Source organism: Oncorhynchus masou, chromosome 28 (genome assembly GCF_036934945.1).
Source record: "Oncorhynchus masou masou isolate Uvic2021 chromosome 28, UVic_Omas_1.1, whole genome shotgun sequence".
Lineage (NCBI taxonomy): Eukaryota > Metazoa > Chordata > Actinopteri > Salmoniformes > Salmonidae > Oncorhynchus > Oncorhynchus masou.
The window spans coordinates 35,777,635-35,800,307 of record NC_088239.1 but is presented as its reverse complement, the minus strand read 5'-3'; the positions used below and the strand labels follow the sequence as shown (position 1 = coordinate 35,800,307).

The 22,673-nt window shown below is 40.8% G+C and overlaps 1 protein-coding gene across 1 annotated transcript in view; it reads right to left on the bottom strand.

Annotated features, from left to right (window-relative positions):
- Window positions 1–15,920: 15,920 nt before the first annotated feature.
- Window positions 15,921–22,673, bottom strand: part of LOC135517536 (zinc finger E-box-binding homeobox 1-like) — a 95,511-nt gene continuing 88,758 nt past the window's right edge. Inside the window, exons 8-9 of the mRNA XM_064941933.1 lie at window positions 19,881–20,061; window positions 15,921–18,946 (exon numbers count right to left, since the gene is read on the bottom strand). Of these exons, the coding sequence (XP_064798005.1) occupies window positions 18,039–18,946; window positions 19,881–20,061 (1,089 nt within the window). The 3' untranslated portion in view covers window positions 15,921–18,038. The remainder of the gene's footprint in view (window positions 18,947–19,880; window positions 20,062–22,673) is intronic.

Sequence of the window (22,673 nt, the reverse complement as noted above, 5' to 3'; positions counted from 1 at the left end):
TCATTGGTTACACTCACGTGGGTGATTGAAAGACTAAATGTTTTGCTGGTTGTCGTGGTAAAAGTGTAGATGCCGATCACCATATAATTTCAAAGATGAAAAAGCCTGGAAGGAGGAGAGATAACTAGAAATGATTTGGTTGACCGTTTTATGTGTGGATTAATTGTCGGTGTAGAAGACCTTGCGCATTTCAGGTAAAATAACAACTCAATGTTTATATCCCAGGGCAAATTAGCTAGCAACAGCAAGCTAGCTAAATAGGACAAATTAGCTAGCAAGTGCAAGCTAACTAGCTAAATTGCCATACATGTTCAATGCTTTTCGACCTGTCCCCAATTTAATGTCATCGGTTCAGAGTTTGTTTTGATATTTTAACGTGTCATTTTAACGTGTTGTTTTGATATTTCACGTGTCGTGATCGCGGTTGGTGTAGGGGGACAAAATAAATGTATGCACAATGGCGCACGTGCGCTGCCGGTTTGGGTTCCGTGTTAGGTTTGAGTCATTAAAACTTGTTTTTCAACCACTCATAATATGTATTGTTAACAAGCTATAGTTTTGGCAAGTCGGTTAAGACATCTACTTTGTGCATGAGACAACAAATTTTTCCAACATTTGTTTACAGATTATTTCACTTAATTCATTGTATCACAATTTCAGTGGGTGAGAAGTTTACATACACTAAATTGAATGTGCCTTTCTCTGTTTGAATCAGGGGTCTGGCAGAAAGCACTGAGTTTAGTCACGCGCGAGGCCATGAGCGCGAGCTCCGTTCCTTTTAATTTCTTAAAGACAAAGGAATTATCTGGTTGGAATATTATTGAAGATTTATGATAAAAACGTCCTAAAGATTGATTCTATACATTATTTGACATGTTTCTACGAACTGTAATAGAACTTGGACTTTTAGTCTGGACTTAGTGCTGTGCATTTGGATTACTGGACTAAATGCACAAACAAAAAGGAGGTATTTGGACATAAATGATGGACTTTATCGAACAAAACAAACATTTATTGTGGAACTGGGATTCCTGGGAGTGCATTCCGATGTAAGTGAATATTTATAATGCTATGTCTGACTTTTGTTGACTCCACAACATGGCGGGTATCTGTATGGTGGCTGGGCGCTGTACTCATATTATCGCATGGTGTGATTTTGCCGTAAAGCTTTTTTCAAATCTGACACAGCAGTTGCATTAAGGAGAAGTATATCTTTAATTTTATTACCAAAATGTCCGCTCCCACATCAGAGAGGGCAATATATGTCAGCTGGTGAGCCACATAGGAAAACCTCTTGTTTGGTTAAGTTCCGAGTTGAACTTGTCACCTTGTCATTTGCCACCAATGGCGGCCTCATAACCAAGTTCACCGGTGTTGCGTCAGTTGCTGACGTCGAACCCATATCTTTGCACAATGTATGGCATGTAGCCTTTTGAAGAATGAAGTGAAGTCAACGTAGTTGGCATAGTTATTTGTGACCAGACTTGGTTGGTTCTCCAATCCATCAGTGGTACCAAAACGATCAATTAAATATATCCCAATCAGCATCTGTTCAGTGTCAATGCTAGTCACGTACACAGGGTGGATCAATGACGCTTTCAAAGTTGAGTTAAGTAGGAGATGCTTGGTTAGAGCTTTAGTGAAACCTCAAAGTTACGTGTTGCAACATTGTGTTTTTAACCAATGTTTTGCTGGGTCCACTGCCCTTCTGAGTTCATCCAGCAAAGTTTCAGATATGAGGGAAATCGTCGAACCAGAATCTATCAGAGCATCACAGGTCAAACAGTCCTCCAAGAATTCTTAAACTTCTTACGGCTGAGATCCCGCTAAAGGGATTGATATGACAACAGCCAGTGAAAGTGCAGGGCACCAAATTCAAACAACAGAAATCTCATAATTAAAATTCCTCAAACATACAAGTGTGAAATACATGTATGTTTGAGAAATTTTAATTATGGAATTTCTGTTGTTTTGAATTTTGCGCCCTGCAGTTTCACTGGCTGTTGACAGATGGGAAGCTAACCGTCCCACGTACCCTAGAGAGGTTAATGAAGTTGGGAGACATGCTTGACAGAAACAGTTGTTTGAATGGTAATAGCTCTCCTACTCCTGTTTCAATGAGCATGCCAAAGTAAACTGAACAAAGCCTATGATAGTAGACTTGTGGGTGTTCATTTCGAGCTTGTTTGATATTGTTTGCCAACGAACTGTCATGTTTGCGAGTCGCAGATCCCCTGAATTCTATTTTCAAAACCGTGGCAAGTTTAGCATAGTCGTTTTGCACGTGTTGCTCTTGTAGATGGACTAACCTTGTCACGTGTCTGTTGGACGTTCACTTTAACTTTTTATGGCTGCAGGGGCAGTATTGAGTAGCTTGGATGAAAGGTGCCCTTATCAAACGGCCTTCTCCTCAGTCATAGTTGCTAATAATTGCATATTATTATTAGTATTGGAGAGAAAACACTCTGAACTTTCTAAAACTCCTTGAATGATGTCTGTGAGTATAACAGAACTCATTGGCAGGCAAAATCCTGAAATCAAAACAGGAAGTCAGAAATCTGAGCTTGTATGTATTCACCAGAGTCCCCAATGAAATCCCCTTGAGATATGAATGATATTGCACTGCCTAGGGGTTCCACTAGATGTCAACCATTAATAAAATTATAATAAGGCTTCTATGTTGTTGTGGGAGTGAATGACAGCAGAATATATCAGATGTCCATCAAGCAGCCATTTTGTGATCGCCCTTTTTCCTCATGGTAGTCACTTGCGTTCCATTGCTCACGTAGACAAGAAGGAATACTCTGGTTGGAACTTTATTGAAGCTATATGTTAAAACATCCTAATGATTGATTTTGTACTTAGTTTGAAATATTTCTTCGACCGGTAATATCAATTTTTTAAGTTTTTGTCCAATATAATGCTGACCAGAATTAGCATTTGGATATGTATACCAAACGCACTAACAAAGGAAGGTATTTGGACATAAATAACGGACATTTTCGAACAAAACAAACATTTATTGTGGACCTGGGATTCCTGGAGTGCTTTCTGATGTAGATCATCAAAGGTAAGGGAATATTTATCATGTAATTTCTTGTTTATGTTGACGCCATCTTTGCGGCTGTGGTGTTTTTACTTTTGAGCGCCGTCTCAGATTATTGCATGCGTTTCTTTTTCCGTAAAGTGATTTTGAAATCTGGAGAGGTATATCTATAATTCCATGTGTATAACTTGTATTATCATTTACATTTATGATGAGTATTTCTGTTGAATGATGTGGCTATGCAAAATCACTTGATGTTTTTGGAACTAGTGAATCTAACACGCCAATGTAAACTCAGATTTTTTTATATAAATATAAATGTTATCAAACAAAACATGCATGTATTGTCTAATATGAAGTCCAATGAGTGTCATCTGATGAACATAATTCAAGTTTAGTGATTAATTTTATCTTTATTTCTGCTTTTTGTAAATGCTATATTTTGATGGAAAATGGCTGTGCTTTTTGTGGTTTGGTGGAGACCTAACATAATCGTTTGTAGTGCTTTCGCTGAAAAGCCTATTTGAAATCAGACACGTTGATGGGATTAACAATGAGAATAGCTTTAAAATGATATAAGACACATGTATGTTTTAGGAATTGTAATTATGAGATTTCTGTGGTTTGAATTTGGCGCCCTCTATTTTCACTGGTAGTTGATATATCGATCCAGGGATCTGGATTGCAGCCATAACATGATAACCACTTAACACTTTAAGCTGAACTCACACTGGATTTTAGCAAAGGCGAGACTTCCAACAATACCAGATCAGTAATGTGGGAGTTGGCTCTAAGAGCTTGCAAATGTAATTGATTAATCAATGTTAATGATTAATCAAACCTGTATAGGCTATTTGGGAATTAAACTTGAATTAACCTGAAAGCATTGCTTTATCTAAGTTAAAGTGGAAAAGTTGGAACCAATGAGTTTGTGTATTATCCCAATAAAAGACCTGAAAAGGTAGTATGGCAATTTATCTTATTTATTACATTGAACGAGACAATGATACCTAATCAGTTGAGATTGGTTGGATACCATACAGTGTAACCTGAATTATTTAAAAACAATTACTGGTGATTCTTCACCACCAGAGGTCACTGATAGCACAAGCTGAAATCAAACACGATTCCCCGACGGCGCGGGATTTCCCTTTGAACAAAGGGGGAAACAAAAATGGCTGCTCCCCCTTGTTAGCTTAGCATTTAGTGCAATGCTTAGCTTCACTTGTTTGGAATCTTACTTTCCAGCACGACAAAAGTCCCCTCCAACAAGAGAACGGGTTTACTAAGTGATGTCTCAAGTTCAACCTTTTCGGCGTAGGTTGGATTTCTATGCTAGCAATGTTTCCGGACTACGCGGAAACATAAAATAAATACCCGCCTTTAGCTCTTCACGTTCCCAAAACGTGAGCGGTAGAGAGATAATGACTTCGCTTCGGTCAAACGAATATATCTATTCAAATTTCCGTAAAGGCCGGCTCATATGTCGTCCGCGATAGACAGAAATAACACTTCATTGTAGCCCAATGCATGTATTCCTTTCAAATACCTAAACATCAGCTGGTTCATATGCCCTGGCTTGTAGTATTTGTTAAATCCCCTACAAACTGACTTTCATCAGATATACAACACATGAGTGGTTCTCTCCCTACCAGTATCTGGGTGAAAAGGAAAAAACACACACGCCCCCCTCAACAATAATCCTGCCTATAACTATTATTGGTGTATATGTATCTTGCTACCCATTGCTATGAAATTAATTTAACCTCTCTGGGATCGTTCGGGACGCTAGCGTCCCACCTCGCCAACAGCCAGTGAAAGTGCAGGGCGCCAAATTCAAAACAACAGAAATCTCATAATTAAAATTCCTCAAACAAGTATTTTACACCATTTTAAAGATACACTTCTCGTTAATCCAACCACAGTGTCCGATTTCAAAAAGGCTTTTCGGCGAAAGCAGAACATATCACTATGTTAGGTCAGCAACTAGTCACAGAAAGCATTCAGCCATTTTCCAACCAAGGAGAGGTGTCACAAAAAGCAGAAATATAATTACAATTAATCACTAACCTTTGACGATCTTCATCAGATGACACTCCCAGGACTCAATGTTACACAATATATGTATGTTTTGTTCGATCAAGTTCATATTTATATCCAAAAACCTCAGTTTACATTGGCGCCGTGTTCAGAAATGCCTCAAACAGAAATACTCACCATAAACTTTGATGAAAGATACATGTTTTACATAGAATTAAAGATAAACTTGTTCTTAATGCAACTGCTGTGTCAGATTTCAAAAAAGCATTACGGCAAAAGCACAATATTAAATCTGAAAATAAGCCATACAGTTACCCGCAAAGTTGTGGAGTCAACAAAAGTCATAAATAAATAAACAAAGTCATAAATCATCACTTACCTTTGCTGATCTTTGTCGGAATGCACTCCCAGGACTCCCCCTTCCACAATAGAAGCCTCAAACAACTTTCTAAAGACTGTTGACATCTGCTGGAAGCCTTGTGAAGTGCAATCTGGCCCCATAGACACAGTATATTGGATAGGCAATCACTTAAATGAAACTACAAACCTCAGATTTCCCACTTCCTGGTTGGATTTGTCTCAGGTTTTCGCCTGCCATTTGAGTTCTGTTATACTCACAGACATCATTTATGCATAATTCGTAAATCTGCACAAACCCGGGTCTCACTAAATAATTCCATACCAAAACAATTGAGTTGATTATTTATTTACTAACAAGCTAAATGTAAGATGCATGCACAAACACATAGTCTAGGCTATTGATTAGAACTTAGTACAATTAAACAGGTCCCTAGTGGACCAACACAATATGACACATGTTACACACAATGAGGATTTAGAAAGAGAGAGAGAGTGCACGAGAGAAAGGCACACTTAGATACATTTCTAAACTATGCATAGTTTAGCCCGAACACCTTGCCCCGAACTGCCGGTCTTAAGGGTCAGAATTAGAATGATGTAATTACTTGTTGAAGGTCTCGTTGGGTATCTCTTTGTGGACCGAGTTCCGCTTAGTGGGCCGGTTCGACCTAGTGATTGTCCACAAGATGTCAGTGTCCTTTCTCTTAGTGGTCTGTTGCCTTGCACTCGTTCTGTGAGAGTGGACACGACTTCTTAGAGGAGGCTCATCAGCCGTGGGGCATTTCTGATGCTATCTCTTTACATACACCTGAGCCAAATACATTTAAACTTAGTTTTTCACAATTCCTGACATTTAATCCTAGTAAAAATTCCCTGTCTTAGGTCAGTTAGGATCACCACTTTTTATTTTAAGAATGTGAAATGTCAAAATAATAGTAGAGAGAATGATTTATTTCAGCTTTTATTTCATCACATTCCCAGTGGGGAATGTTAAAACATAAAAACATAAAGTCCTGTGGCATCATTTTGACCAGAGCCAAAAACATAATTATGCCTATAATAACTTGCAATATAGGACCTTTATTTGAATCTAGGATTTTCTGGAGACATAATAACAAGTTATCCATACCACCAGAGGGTGTAGGAGGATCTGGATCAGTAATGTTGACCAGATAGACAGATCATCTGCAGAGATATATAGTTGAAGTTGGACGTTTACATACACCTGAGCCAAATACATTTAAACCCCAGTTTTTCACAATTCCTGACGTTTAATCTGAGTAAAAATGTCCTATCTTAGGTCAGTTAGGCTCACCACTTTATTTTAAGAATGTAAAATGTCAGAATAATAGTAGAGTGATTTATTTCAGCTTTATTTCTTTCATCACATTCCCAGTGGGTCAGAAGTTTACATACACTCAATTAGTATTTGGTAGCATGGCCTTTAGATTGTTGAACTTATGCCAAATGTTTCGGTTAGCCTTCCACAAGCTTCCCACAATAAGTTGGATGAATTTTGGCCCAATCCTCCTGACAGAGCTGGTGTAACTGAGTCAGGTTTATAGGCCTCCTTGCTCGCACATTCTTTTTCAGTTCTGCTCACAAATTTTCTACGGGATTGAGGTCAGGGCTTTGTGATGGCCACTCCAATACCTTGACTTTGTTGTCCTTAAGCCATTTTGCCATATTTTTGGAAGTATGCTTAGGATCATTGTTCATTTGGAAGACCCATTTGCAACCAAGCTTTAACTTCCTGACTGATGTCTTGAGATGTTGCTTCAATATATCCACATAATTGTCCTCCCTCATGATGCCATCTATTTTGTGAAGTGCACCAGTCCCTCCTGCAGCAAAGCATTTTCCCATGATGTCAAGCAAAGAGGAACTGAGTTTGAAGGTAAGCCTTGAAATACATTCACAGGTACACCTCCAATTGACTCAAATTATGTCTATTAGCCTATCAGAAGCTTCTAAAGCTACGACATAATTTTCTGTTAGTGTATGTAAACTTCTGACCCACTGAAATTGTGATACAGTGAGTTAAGTGAAATAATCTGTCTGTAAAAAAATGTGTTGTGTCATGCACAAAGTAGATGTCCTAACGGACTTGCCAAAACTATAGTTTGTTAACAAAAAATGTGTGGAGTGCTTGATAAATGAGTTTTAATGACTCCAACCTAAGCGTATATAAACTCCCGACTTCAACTGTAGTTATGAGGCAAGGTATGGATTTTCCTCTGATCTCGTTTGGACAACTAAACTCACAGTTCATCTTTACAAAAACATTATCTTTGATCGGGTAATACACATATGAAAATTCTTCAAGTTACTATGTTTTCGTTAACTTTTAATAACATAACAAAAACGACATTCATTTTCATATTCCATATATCATTGTTACCACCGTTTTGGCTGTTGAAATATACTGTCCCAAAGTTAATTTATGCCCTGTTACCATCCTGAGGTAGTTTCTCCATAGACCCACCATACATTCCAATCCTCCACACTGAGAGGACAAATGATTTGTTTGCTGCCTTAAGATTTACAATGGGCGTGAGGTGTCATAGAGATGTTTCTGTAGGACTGTGATCCATGGGTAACATGACCCGAACAGGCCAGTCATGACACACCACATCAAGGCCGACTGCAAATAGGAACATCAATGTGAAATTAACCGTAGTATAAAACAAGACTGCGAATGCAAACTATGCCAGATAAATTCTACACATGCATTGGAATAAAAGGCATACATCAAAGCAATGCCTTATGTATACAATTGACAAGGAAGCGTAAAGACAAACAAACTCAACCAAGGAATGAAGAAAAATCTGCACATTAACACCACGATTGCACCGACAGCATCATTGCATTATGGTACACCAGAAGTATAATCATTTCCAATGGGACGCTGCTTTTGCCTTGAAGAGTTGCGTTGCAGAGTTAGTTGCAATGCGTTCTGTGTGGTGCAAACGTTGGATTTATCGAATGTATAAGTCAAACTGTATGCATAGATGGCTTGACGGAAATGGAGGCAGAAGTTGAATGTTGAACTTTTGTTGTGCACATATCCAGATGACGCTGCGTAGCAAAAAAACGTGATCGAGGTGTAAGGCCGCGCCCGTGATTCAGCACAGCTGAATGGACAGCACCTAGGTACAGGCAGGTATAGTTGGAGCTCTGTGGGGTGTGGCTGAATGGACAGCGCCTCTATCTGAAAGGCAACTCGAATTCGGCTTTGTTTGTGCACAGTTAAACATTTTCTGAGCACACTTGAGTAGCTAGCCTACAATGCTCATATAAAAATCTTAACTAGCATGCAGATCTTTAGAAATTGTAAGATCAATTATAAATTGTCGCTCATATGAAAAAGATTGCAGACCCTCTGCTATAGGCTATATGAAATCACACTTAAGGAAGGAGCATACAGTGTACTATGACAGTGTAAATGTCTCGTGCGCCTCCCACCAAAGCTTTTTGCTATGCATTCAGAGAAATGTTCTTTACACTGTGTGCGCTCAGCTAATTGTTGTACTTGCCTGTGTGCATTATTTGCCAGGGAAGGGAAACATTCTGAGAATATTGAGGCTTTGCATCAACAAGGTATTTCTGGGAATATTGAAACACTGTATCGAGGAACGAGGCGGCTCTATTTAGCTCGAGGGCACTTGAAGCTCTCTCTCTTCTCTCTATCCCTCTCTCACTTTCTCGCTTTTTCCCTTTCTCTCCTCCCATCCTGTCTCAGGGAATACATGGATTGTGTAGTAGACCAATGCAATGTTATTGTTATGACTTTGTATCTGTTAGGTATGTGGTGCTCCCAGAAATCTGATCACCTTTACGGTTCAATACAGCCATCTGTAGCTCACCAAAAAATAAAATCCAGCTCCACGTAAACCTTGTTGTAATTTTATAGCCAGGAGTTAATCTAAATGGTAATTGGGAGCTGGGTAGCCCTCCATTTTGGTGACCTAGTTGGCCTAACTTTTTAAAAGTTCTTGCTGTAGGCCTACATCATCATCTTCTGCCTGCATCTCTACCTGTAGCCTACCTGCCTCTGGTATAATGCATTTCCACCTCTCACTCTATCAGTCATGCTTGTCCATCTTTCTTAATTAAAATTAGATTTGATTAATCTTACTGTCAAAACGTCGTTAAATATTCCTAAATTATTTAGCTATAGTGTGGCTGTAGGGGTCTTTTTTTTATATCATGAGCATCAAGATGCTGAGTAGGCAACCCAATAATATCAGGCAGAGACAACTTGGCCCCGGGAAAAACATTTTCTTGGGCCGCCTCCTGTGTTACCTAATATGTTGCACTATTACTTTTCTCAGAGCAGTTTTGTTGATACAGAATATTTCAATATGCTAAATTCAGCACAATGACAATCTAATCACCGCCATCTACACATTTAGGACTTCAACATTGACCAATGCAACAAATTGACATTGGAGGTGGAGGGTCTTTTTCTAATGTTATGACGGCTATGACGAGACAACTTCTTATGGTATCTACTTATGTTTATGGTTCTATAGTAAATACGTAAATGTTCATGAACTACTCCAGCAGGTATATTTCAATGGTCCTCCCCAAAGTCAACACTTAGTTTGGCCACCTTCCCTTCCAGTTCTCTGCTGCCAATGACTGGAACGAATTGCAAAAATCACCAAAGGTGGAGTTATATCTCCCTCTCTAACTTTAAGCATCAGGTGTCAGAGCAGCTTAATGATCACTGTACCTGTACACAGCCAATCTGTAAATAGCCCACCCAACTACCTCATCCCCATATTATAACTTACCCTCTTGCACCCCAGTATCAATGCTAAATTGTAATTATTTAGCCTCAATGGCCTGTTTATTGCCTTACTCCCCTACTCTTCTATATTTGCACACACTGTACATAGATCTTTCTATTGTGTTATTGACTGTATGTTTGTGTGTAACTCTGTTATTTTTTTACCTTTATTTAACTACGCAAGTCAGTTAAGAACAAATTCTTATTCTCAATGACAGCCTAGGAACAGTGGGTTAACTGCCTTGTTCAGGGGCAGAATGACAGGTTTTTACCTTGTCAGCTCAGGGATTCGATCTTGCAACCTTTCGGTTACTAGTCCAACGCTCTAACCACTAGGCCATCTGCAGCCTGTGTTGGTATTTTTGTCGCACTGCTTTGCTCTATCTTGGCCAGGTCGCAGTTGTAAATGAGAACTTGTTCTCAACTGGCCTACCTGGTTAAATAAAGGTGATTTAAAAAATATATATTATGTATGTGTTTCTTATTATGGTAGAGAAGTAATGGAGGATGTGGGAGGATTTACAGCAGTAGGGTCTTAGTCTGAGTCAATGTGCTGATTGAAATATTCATTTCTTAATACAATACTGCACATTGTGGTCGCTGCCGAAAAGGCAGTAGCACTTACTGTGATGAAAGGGCTCTAGATTGATTTTCAAGCAATGGTCACTTTTTGGATGTGTATATCAAACCTGACCACATGCTGTTGGCCAAAGAAGGACAATTTGTTCCAAATAAATATTCTGAATAAAAACACTTATTAAACATTTATTGCACAAACACATACTCATACATATTTACATTGACATTTTAGTCATGTAGCTGACACTATTATCCAGAGCAACATACTGTAGTGAGAGCATACATTTTCATCCTTCTTTTTTCCCCATTCTGGTCCACCATGAGAATCAAACCCACAACCCTGGCGTTGCAAGTGCCACGCTCTACCAACCGGGACTCACGCACACACAGACACACACAGACACACTGTATACCATACAATCCGGTATTTAGTGGTTGAGTAAATGGCCATGATATTTTAGTGAGTGCTATTTCCTGAGCACCATTTTTTCTCTCTTATTGGCTTTTCTCTAAATTTCCCCTGGGACACTGTCCCCTGAGTTTGGTTCCATGTCAGAGACACAGCAGCCATGATAGTTCATCAGGCTTCTGCTCCATTATTGGCACTGGTGCATCATATCCTCTTAGCAGTTATCCTCTTAGCCTGTGTACCAAATGGCACCCTTTCCCTATACAGTGCACTAACCAGGGCTCATAGGCCCTGAAAACCTTTATGCTATTGGTCTGGGACAACCTGTTTTGACACCTTGTGATTTTACTGACTTACATTAAAAAAAAATGTTTTTGCTATTGACATCAAAATGATTTTTTTTAAATGTCGTAATTAGTGAAGGCAGTTTGACCTGACAATGTTACAGAAGTAATGTCATTATCATAATGTTATGGTAGCACTGAATGATTTTACCTTATCCCTCCTCCCCCACCTACTCAGCAGACACAATCACCAGCTCACTAAGTGCCAAGTGACAGATTATTCTCTCACACACACTTTGGGAACATTCAAGCAAAGCACTTTTGTCAAGTCGTTGGGCATCTTTGGTCACCTTCTTCCAAAGTGTGTTGCATTATGGGATATAAATTGTCCAACATGATTTTTGTGAAGTTCATGCAATCAAAGGTCATGAAATTTTGACTGCTGTTCATTACAAGTTTCTGCAGTTGCTCTTCACTGACTTCATCCTACAGAAATCACCTGCATTGTGGGATGATCTTTTGTCAACCAATCAATATTTTTGGGGGGTTTGACTTGTTTGGTTATACAAATTAATGTGATGTTTGAGGCTCTCTCTCACTGATTGATTGTACAAAGTACACACACATATTTCAGTTTGTGAGTGCGTGATATGGGTTTGGAGAAGAAACCCCCCCCCCCATTCTCTTTTCCACATTCATCATACCCACTCTCCACATAGACAAGGGAGGCGCTGCAGTTGTTGAACCCCCCTCCCACACAAACACACCCACACCCGCTCTCAATTTCTTTTAACCATAGAAATGGATGTATTGTATACTGTCTCAGACCTACAGACATGGACCAAATCCCTCCTGAAAGTATCCCTTTTCCAGTCCTAAGGTTGAGAAGAGTAACAGTAACAGACATGTGAGAGTATTGTATCATTTTCAGGGTCCTCATGAGACTATAGATTTTGGGTCCATTCTATTACTAATTCATGTTATGGGTCGACCCTCCTCCTTGCAGGAAACCTGATCTAGATCAATAGGAATGACCTTTGGCTGGTCTGGGCAATGTTCAGCAGAATGAACACAATCAAATCAAATATTTCTATTTGTTACATGTGCCGAATAAAACAGGTGTAGACCTTACTTACTAACTGACTTGTATTTTATTGTGTATTTTTTTTATACAATAAAATGCAACACAATAACAAGGCTATATAAACGGGGTACCGGTACCGAGTCAATGTGTGGGGGTATAGGTTAGTCGAGGTAATTTGTACATGTAGGTAGGGGTAAACTATGACTATGCATAGATAACAAACAGCGATTAGCAGCAGTGTAAGAAGAAGAAGGGGGTGGTCAATGTAAATAGTTCGGGTGGCCATTTGATTTATTGTTCATCATGGCTTGGAGGAAGAAACTGTTAAGGAGCCTTTTGAAACTAGACTTGGCGCTCCGGTACCGCTTGCCGTGCACTAGCAGAGAGAACGGTCTATGACTTGGGTGACTGGAGTCTTTGACAATGTTTTGGGCCTTCCTCTGACACTGCCTAGTATATAGGTCCTGGATGGCAGGAAGCTTGGCCCCAGTGATGTACTGGGCCATACACACTACCCTCTGTAGGGCCTTACGGACGGATGCCGAGCAGTTGCCATACAAGGCGGTGATGCAACCTGCCAGGATGCTCTCAATGGTGCAGGTGTATAACTTTTTGAAGATCTGGAGACCATTGCCAAATATTTTCAGTCTCCTGAGCGGGAAAAGGTGTTGTCATGCCCTCTTCACGACTGTCTCGGTGTGTTTGGACCATGATAGTTTGTTGATGATGTGGACACAAAGGAACTTGAATCTCTCAACCTGCTCCATCACAGCCCTGGTGATGTGAATGGGGGTGTGTTCAGCCCTCCTTTTCCTGTAGTCCACAATCATCTCCTTTGTCTTGCTCATGTTGAGAGAGTGGTTGTTGTCTCTGACCTCCCTATAGGCTGTTTCATCATTGTCTGTGATCAGGCCTACCACTGTTGTGTCGTCAGCAAACTTAATTATAGTGTTTGTGTCGTGCTTAGCCACACAGTTGTGGGTGAACAGAGAGTACAGAAGGGTACTAAATTCGCACCCCTGGGGGGACCCCGTGTTGAGGATCAATGTGGCAGATGTGTTGTTGCCTACCCTTTCCACCTGGGGGTGGCCCATCAGGAAGTCCAGGATCCAGTTGCAGAGGGAGGTGTTTAGTCCCAGGGTCCTTAGCTTAGTGATGAGCTTCGTGGGCACTGTTGCATGCTGAGCTGTAGTCAATGAACAGCATTCTCATATAGATGTTTCTTTTGTCCAGGTGGGAAAGGGCAGTGTGTAGTGCGATTGAGATTGCATCATTTATGGATCTGTTGGGGCGGTATGCAAATTGGAGTGGGTCTAGGGTTTCTGGGATGATGGTGTTGATGTGAGCCATGACCAGCCTTTCAAAACACTTAATGGCCACCAATATGAGTGGTACGAGGCGTTAGTCATTTAGACAGGCTACCCTCACTTTCTTGGGCACCGGTACTATGGTGGTCTGCTTGAAACATGTAGTCTTTAGAGACTCGTCGGGGAGAAATCAAAAATGTCAGTGAAGACACTTGCCAGTTGGTCCGTGCATGCTCTGAGTACACGTCCTGGTAATTCATTTGGCCCCCTGGCCTTGTGAATGTTGACCCATTTAAAGGTCTTGCTCACATCGGCTACGGAGAGCGTGATCACACAGTCGTCCGGAACAGCTTGTGGTCTCATGAATACTTCAATGTTGCTTGCCTCGACGCAAGCATAAAAGGTATTTAGGTCATCTGGTCGGCTCATGTCGCTGAGCAGCTTGCGACTGGGTTTCGCTTTGTAGTCTGTAATAGTTTGCAAGCCCTGCCACATCCGATGAGCATCAGAGCCGGTGTAGTAGGACTCAGTCTTAGTCCTGTTTGATGGTTCGTCTGTGGGATTTCTTATAAGCGTCCGGATTAGTGTCCCGCTCCTTAAAAGCAGCATCTCTAGCAGTTGTTGCGGATGTTGCCTGTAATCCATGGCTTCTGTTTGGGATATGTACGTACGGTCACTGTGGGGACGACGTCGTCAATGCACTTTTTGATGAAGCTGGTGACTGAGGTGGTTTACTCCTCAATGCCATTGGATGAAACCCGGAACATATTCCAGTCTGTGCTAGCAAAACAGTCCTGTAACTTAGCATCCACATCATCTGAGCACTTACATATTCACTGGTACTTTCTGCTTTAATGTTTGCTTGTAAGCAGGAATCAAGAGGGTAGAATTATGGTCAGATTTGCCAAATTGAGGGGGAGGGAGAGATTTGTATGTGTCTCTGTGTGTGGAATAAATGTGGTCTAGAGTTTTTTCCCCTCTGGTTGCACATGTGACATGCTGGTAGAAACGAGATTAAACCGATTTAAGTTTGCCTGCGTGTGCCATCGCGCGCATGTTGATTTTGTCCCCCCACACCAGACGCGATCAGGACACCCAGGTTGAAATATCAAAACAAACTCTGAACCAACTATATTAATTTAGGGACAGGTCAATAACTTGAAGCGTTTCTGGTAATTTAGCTAGCTAGCTTGCTGTTGCTAGCTAATTTGTCCTGAGATATAAACATTGGGTTGTTATTTTACCTGAAATCCACAAGGTCCTCTACTCCGACAATTAATCCACAGATAAAATGGTAAAAGGTTGTTTTCTAATAATCTCTCCTTTCCTTCAGGCTTTTTTATATGGCTGTTGGCAACCAGCTTTAAGGTGCATAACCATTACCGACTGGAGTATGAACCTCAGTTCATCTTTCAGTCACCCATGTGGGTATATACTCCAAAAAACAAATGAGGAGATGGCACGTGAGTATATGCTCCTAAAAACCAATGAGGAGATGGGAGAGGCGGGACTTCCAGCGCGATATGCATCACAAATAGAACCAAGTTCTATTTTCACGCCTGCCTACTCAGACGCTCACAAGCGTTGTGGGTGCAGTGATTGAATAATATGTATGTATACATTTATTTTGCAACGGTCGCGACGCGAGCGGTGTGGTCAGCATGTTAGTGCCAGCATCAGTTTGTGGTGGTAAATAGATGGCTATAGTATGCTTGACATTGAAAGGTCATTTTCAATTGAGCCTACATCTGCAGCGTTTACCTTGATTACAATCTCTGCAAACTTTGAAGATGGAATCGGCAGTATGGGAATCAGCGCCACTGTCTGCCTGACGGCCGTTGTTTTTGTTTTTGTTTGGTTGACAGAGCAGAGCTGGGGAATGTCTCGCTTCGTGGTAAAAACAATTGCAGTACATGTGCTGCTGTTCTATCGCACATGCAATAATGACAGAGGGGAAAAAGCCTAAAGCTTTATTTCGCAAGCTAATATAAGAAATAAATCAACAAACAAGGGGTATGTAATTGATGTATTTTATTGTGAGATGGGGAGTCATAAAAAAACAAAAGCACAAACTATCACTATAAAAATGATTGTGGATTAAAACAGGGACATATAAAAAGAGGTTGTGGCCTTGACGTAGCAGACATACAAAGTTCAAATTGGCACAAATAAAACAAAAAAGGTCAATATTATTTTGGCTTGGCAAAAGGACAGATTCATGGTTAAGGATCATCTGTCAATACAACAGCACACTCATGCTATTAGACATACAGTTAGTTCTCAAAGAGATTCAGTAGCTTCATATTAAAGTGGGCAAAAGGTAAAAACTAACATGAGAATTAATGGATGCAGGAAGGTGACATGTTCCAATTTCCTGCTTGTGGGGTGTGTTGACAACTTGAGATAGCAGTAAATTTTTATTTTTGTTCTAAAACATACTTCAAAATGACTTTTTTATGTTCCAGCTTTGTTGTAGTCATTTTACCTTTCAAATTATTTTCATACTAAAATATATTATTGTATTAATACAAACTACAGTATTGTACACTACACTGTAATAAATAACCATAAAGAAATATAAAAAAATAAGACACATAAATACAAAAGTGTTCTATAACTAAACAAATAACCCATATCGTTGGGAATGGTAATAATACCGACATGGCTGAAAACATACAGTACACACATTTAACATATTACAAAAAAACATCAACAAAATAATACTGACAGGTAAAAAATATTGTCTGAATAACCATTCTGGTATCATATTTGCCTACTTTTGTTACCTGAAGAGAGAGAGTTTCACAAGTGTTAAACAAGTGCACTGGGACTGGACTGGGGAAAAGGATACATTTCAAGGCAGGAAATACTTCAAAATCATGTTTCATCATCCCGTTTACAAGTCCTTTTTGCCATTGATTGCTCTGATTTATAAAAGAGGCAGATTTTTATCTCAAATATATAATTCCGGTCTAAATTGTAAGTCATTGTAAATGCTATCTTCTACAACATCAGGACTAGTGGTAGTGAGCCAAAAACAGTAGATCAGCTGAAAGAGTTGACATGTTTGAGCTACTATCAAATCTGGGCCTTGAAACAACCTGACAACAGCTGCTAAGGAGAAACAGCAGTATGCAATGGCACTTTTGATATGCATGGTGTATTTAAAAAAAAAATGTTTTGCATAAGGCTGGGAGTGGGAATAGGGTCCAGGGCTTAAGGGTCAAATGATCTCTACTTACTAGGCCTAGATCATGAATGTTCTTCTTTATTCTTCTGCTTGATCTGATTCAGTAATGATTTATTAAATGAACAAACAAACTAACAAAACAATTAGAAAGAACAATGTGTCATTGCAGACTTATGTACCTCCTTCCATACTCCCCTTGACGTCTTCTTCATCTATAAGGTAATAATCAACTACTGGGACATCATCATGGCTGAACTTCATCACCTTACAACAGTTTATCTTTAAGGCTCACAATCCATGTAAAACAAACAAAAGGTATGCTAACATTATCAGCTAACGTGCTGATGCTGTATACTGTAGGTCTAGTGCGATAATACTGAAGGGTAGACAACACATAACTGTTAGAGCCATAAGTAAACCAAGCCACTTGTAGTGCACAGGATATTTTTCTCCCCTCCAACTTAATAAAATACAGATTTTTTTTTGTTCATTGGCAATAAAAAGGTATAGAAATCTCTCCCAACTGTACAGCTTTTTAAAGGTTAAAATATGAATGATAACACTGATAAAAAGAAATGACCCAAGGTTGTTTTAGTAATAAAACATTATCTAAAACGTGTCGGTTCTAGCTTACAAAGTCCGTATAATGCATTTTTTGTCTTTAAACTTTGTTTTTGATTTTTACAAATACATTTTCTAACACTGAAAATGGTTTCTCCTTCTGTGGAATAAGTCACTAGTATTCTTTTCAGGCACACCTGGATTCATACACAGTAGTGAACTGAAATGCAGCATCCGTCAGAGCAACCCAAACGAAATCCCTTTCCTTTCCCCCAACGTCATGGGGAGAAAAAGGATCCTTCCATTTCATAGAGGAAGAAACACAGGTCTGCTTCCTCCCTGTTTTATTTTGTATCTCCTTTTGCTCTGGTCGGTGTATGGTTCTAGTCTTCTGAAACAGTGTTCCCGTTTGTTTCACCTTCATTCTCTTTCATGACCTCCCCTGATTCTTCCTTCTCCTCTGAGGTCACCGCTTCCTCTGTGTCCATTGTCTCTTCCTTCACCTCCTCCTGAGCCTGCTCTGACTGCTCCTCCTCCACTTCCTTCTCATCCTGCTCCTTCTCTCCTCCATGTTCCTCCTCTTTCTCACGGTTCTCCTTCACCTCCTCTTGCCTTGTATGTGCCTTTTCACCTGTAACCTCCTTTTCTTCCTGCTCTTCCTTTACTTCAACCCCCACTAACCTCTCCTCTTCTTCTCCTTCCTCCTCTTCACCCCCTACCACTATTCTCTTCACTCCTTGCTCTTCCTCTTCTGCATTCTCTCCCCCCTCCTGACCAGTGTCTTCCCCCTCCTCCTCCTCTCTCTCCTCCTCCTCTTCCCCTCCCTCATCTCCTATCCGTACCACTTGTATATCATCCATATCCAGAACGCTGTCTGGATCTCCCTCCACCGCCTCCCCTGCCACTGTCTCCATGTCCTCCTCATCACTCTCCTCCTCCTCCTCTCTGGTGCTGCTCCCTCGCTCGTCCGAGTCCAGGTGGGAGGGAGGGGAGGAGGTGGGCCTGCTGTCTGACTGCTCCGGCTGCGCCCCTTCCAGGCCCAACCCCACGGGGCTCTCAATCTCCAGCACTTCCTCCCCTACACCTCCCTGACCTCCTCCCTGCGCCTCCTTCTTGCAATAGGAGTAGCGGTGGTTCATGTGCTGGGAGTAAGAGCCTGAGTGAGAGAAGCGCTTGCCACACTTGTCGCACTGGTAGGGTTTCTCTCCGGAGTGGAGACGCATGTGTTCTATCAAGTGGTGCTTGTGTTTGAAGGCCTTCCTGCAGATGCCACACTCGTGGGGTCTCTTGCCTGTAGCACGGGAGAAAATAAATATACAGTAAATAAAATTCTATCTCAGACAGAAATTGATAAATCATTCAGGGCAGGATTATTGGTGAGTGAAATCTTCTCCTGTCAAATTGTTTTAATTCCCTAGACAGTTGTGCTTGTGAAACAGTTTATATTATAGCGCCAAAGGTCGGTGAAATCTATATTATTTATCATCACGTATCCATGGGAAATATCTTAAAACAACACACAACAAAAGAGCAATCCGACCAGAAATGCTTCAGGGTTGAAGGCTGAACATTACACCAACGAGAGGAACGGGTAGTTCCAGGCTAAGTGAAGTCACTTGGATGTAAAACTGTGGTTCTACGCCAGGTATCAAAGTCATAAAGACAGAACGTCTCAGAGTGGGTTGACCTGTGCTTGGCCACAACACTACCCATGTTCTCATGTAAAATTACTAACAGAGCTCTTTTGCAACATCCCTCCAACATTTCACATGGGAAGGTAATGTCGTTGGCAGGGGGAGCTTGGCGGCAAAGCAATTCCCAGGCTTTACAGCGTGTGTGTGTGTTTGAACGAGTCTGTGTATGTGTTTGTGTGTGTATTGGATAATAGCTACCCAATATTGTGTGTATGTGTATTGGAGGTGTCCTCCACCCTTCTGCAATACACAATAGTAATGACAACACTGCAGTCAGTCAGTGTGTGATTTCTGAAATTACCCCCTTCAGTTTCACTTTGCCTCATATTTCCCTGAGGTTTCCCTGGGGAGGTGCAGTAAGGATGATAATCGGTAGGTATGAAATGGAAGAAAACAGTCTGAAACGGGGAGGTACTATCTAAACTTTAACCAATAACAAACACTCGCGTTCATTTTCAGTTGCAAAGTGATTCGCGACGTTGCACCCTAATGAACATGACCCAGATTTGATTGCTCTAGTTCCCGACGTACCTGTGTGTTCGTATTTATGTCGGAGCAGAGAGCTGCTCTTCTGGAAGATCTTGTCACACAGGTCGCAGGCGTATAACCCACTCTCCGTCTTCCTCATCTTATTCCTGGAAGGGGTGGTGTCTGAGTCATTCTGCTCCTCCATGGTATACATCCCCTCTGAGCTTGTGTCCTGACGCTCCTCCTGAACAACAAATATAAATACATGTGAATATACACTCGGCCATTTTATTAGGTACAACACCCCATTCATAAAAATGGTTCGCTCCTACAGACAGTGAGTCATGTGGCTGTGGCTTGCTATATAAAAGCAGGCTGACAGGGACTGCATTTCAAACTCAAAGTAGACAGCCCTCTGCCCTGTAATGATGTTTAACATCGTCACATTCCTAGTGTACCTTAAATGTCCTTCGCCAAGCGAGGGAGAATGATGATCGGAGAGGTAACGTCCTTGATGTAAATCTGGAAGTTGAGCTTTAAAACAACCAACCTAAAGCTATTAATGTACCTCCTAGTAAGCTAACATATCTTGCTAGCACTCCTGTCAGGTAGCTAGCTACAGGTACCCTTAGCTGGCTAGCTAGTTTTATACTTTGGTAATTTATTCCAATACATTTCAGAATTCCCCAAAATATGTTTATGAATGTAGCTACGTTTTATAAGCTCCTCACTATGAGACTAAGCCAATTTGCCAATGGTAAACTCCATGTCTATATATATTTTTTAGCAAACTAGCTTCATACCGTTTTTTGACATGCGAAAATGCAGCCTTGTTGATTAATTTGACACTTTGTGGCCACCAGAGTTTGACATGTGACTACAGTTTGCTACTTTTAATTGTGGGTATCAACCCCGCAAGTGACCAAAGTTGTTCACTCGCTCCCTCGAGCTAAATCGAGGGGGCAAGGTAAGTGAATTGGACCTCCACTGCATCCGGTTTCGATGGGGATTCCCCCAAGGGAAAGTGGCTGGCGCAATAGCTGAGGGGGTAAAAATATTTTTGAGGGACTCCAGCATTTTTTTTGCAACTCAACTTCTTCTCTAAACTGCCATTTAGCTTGTTTGATTGCCTTGCGGAGTGAATAAATACACTTTATATTCTGCCATATTACCAGTCACCTTGCTATGGTTAAATGCGGTGGTTCGCGCTTTCAGTTTCGTGCGAATGCTACCATTTATGCACGGTTTCTGGTTAGGGTAAGTTTTAATAGGCACCGTGGGTACTACATCGCCTATACACTTCCTTATAAAATCAGTGTATGCGTCTAAATTATTTTCGCAAGCTACCTGGAACATATCCCATTCCAAGTGATCAAAACAATCCTGAAGCATGGATTCCGATTGGTCAGACCAACGTTGAATAGTTCAAAGCACGAGTACTTCCTGAGTTTCTGCCAAAAGGACGGGAGGAGCATGATGGAGTCGTGGTCAAATTTGCCAAAAGGAGGGCGGAGGAGGGCCTTGTAAGCATTATGTAAGTTTGAATAGGAATGGTCGAGTCTTAGCAGCACGAGTAGTACAGTCGATATGTTGATAGAACAGCGGCAGCCTTGACCTCAGATTCCCTAGTTACAATAAAGGCAGCCTCAGGATATGTTGGTTTCCAGTTTGCATAAAGTCCAGTGAAGTTCTTTGAGGGCCGTCGAGGTAACGGCTTGAGGTGGGATATAAAGAGCCGTGGCGATGACGGAGGAGAATTCTCTTGGGAGATAATATGGTCGGCATTTATTTGTGAGGTATTCTAGGTCGGGTGAACAAAAGGACTTAAGTTCCTGTATGTTTCTAGAATTACACCGTGAGTCATTAATCATGAAACAAACCCCTCCGCCCTTCTGCTTCCTGGAGAGATTTTTTCCTGTATGCGCGATGTACTGAGAATCCTGCTGGCTTTACCTACTCCGACAGACTATCCAGAGAGAGCCATATTTCCGTGAAACAAAGGATGTTACAGGCCCCGATGTCTCTCCGGAAAGAAATCCTTGCTCCATGCTCATCAATTTTGTTATCCAAAAACTGAACATTAGCGAGTAATATACTCAGAAGTGGTGGGTGATGTGCGCACCTCCTATGTCGAACCAGCAGGCTGCCTCGATTGCCTCTCCTCTGCCGGCGATGTTTTGGCTCGGCCTCTGGAATAAGTTCAATTGAACAAGTTCAACGCAGGTAGCCTAGTGTTTAGAGCATTGGGCCAGTAACCGAAAGGTTGCTGGATCGAATCTCCGAGCTGACAAGGCAAAATATCTGTCATTCTGCCCCTGAACAAGGCAGTTAACCCACTGTTCCCTAGTAGGCTGTCATTATAAATAACAATTTGTTCTTAACTGACTTGCCTAGCTATATAAAGGTTAAATAAAATTAAAAATTGCTCTGAGGAGAGTGAATAAAGGATTTGATACAGGGAAGTTGTAATGCTGGTAGTTCTGATGAGTTACCGCTGCTCTAATATCCAATAGTTCTTCCCGGCTGTATGTAATAAAACAAAACATTTCCTGAGCTAATAATGCTAAAAAATTGTACATAAAAAAACAAAAAGAGCAAAGTTTCCTAAGAGCTCGTCGTGATCCTGCCATCTCTGTTGGCGCCATCTTACTTATATACATGTGATTTACGTGAATATACAGTACCAGTCAAAAGTATGGACACACCTACTCATTCAAGGGTTTTTCTCTAATTTGACTATTTTCTACATTGTAGAATAATAGTGAAGACATCAAACTATGAAATACCACATATGGAATCATGTAGTAACCGAAAAAAAGAGTTAAACAAATAAAAATATATATTTCAGATTCTTCA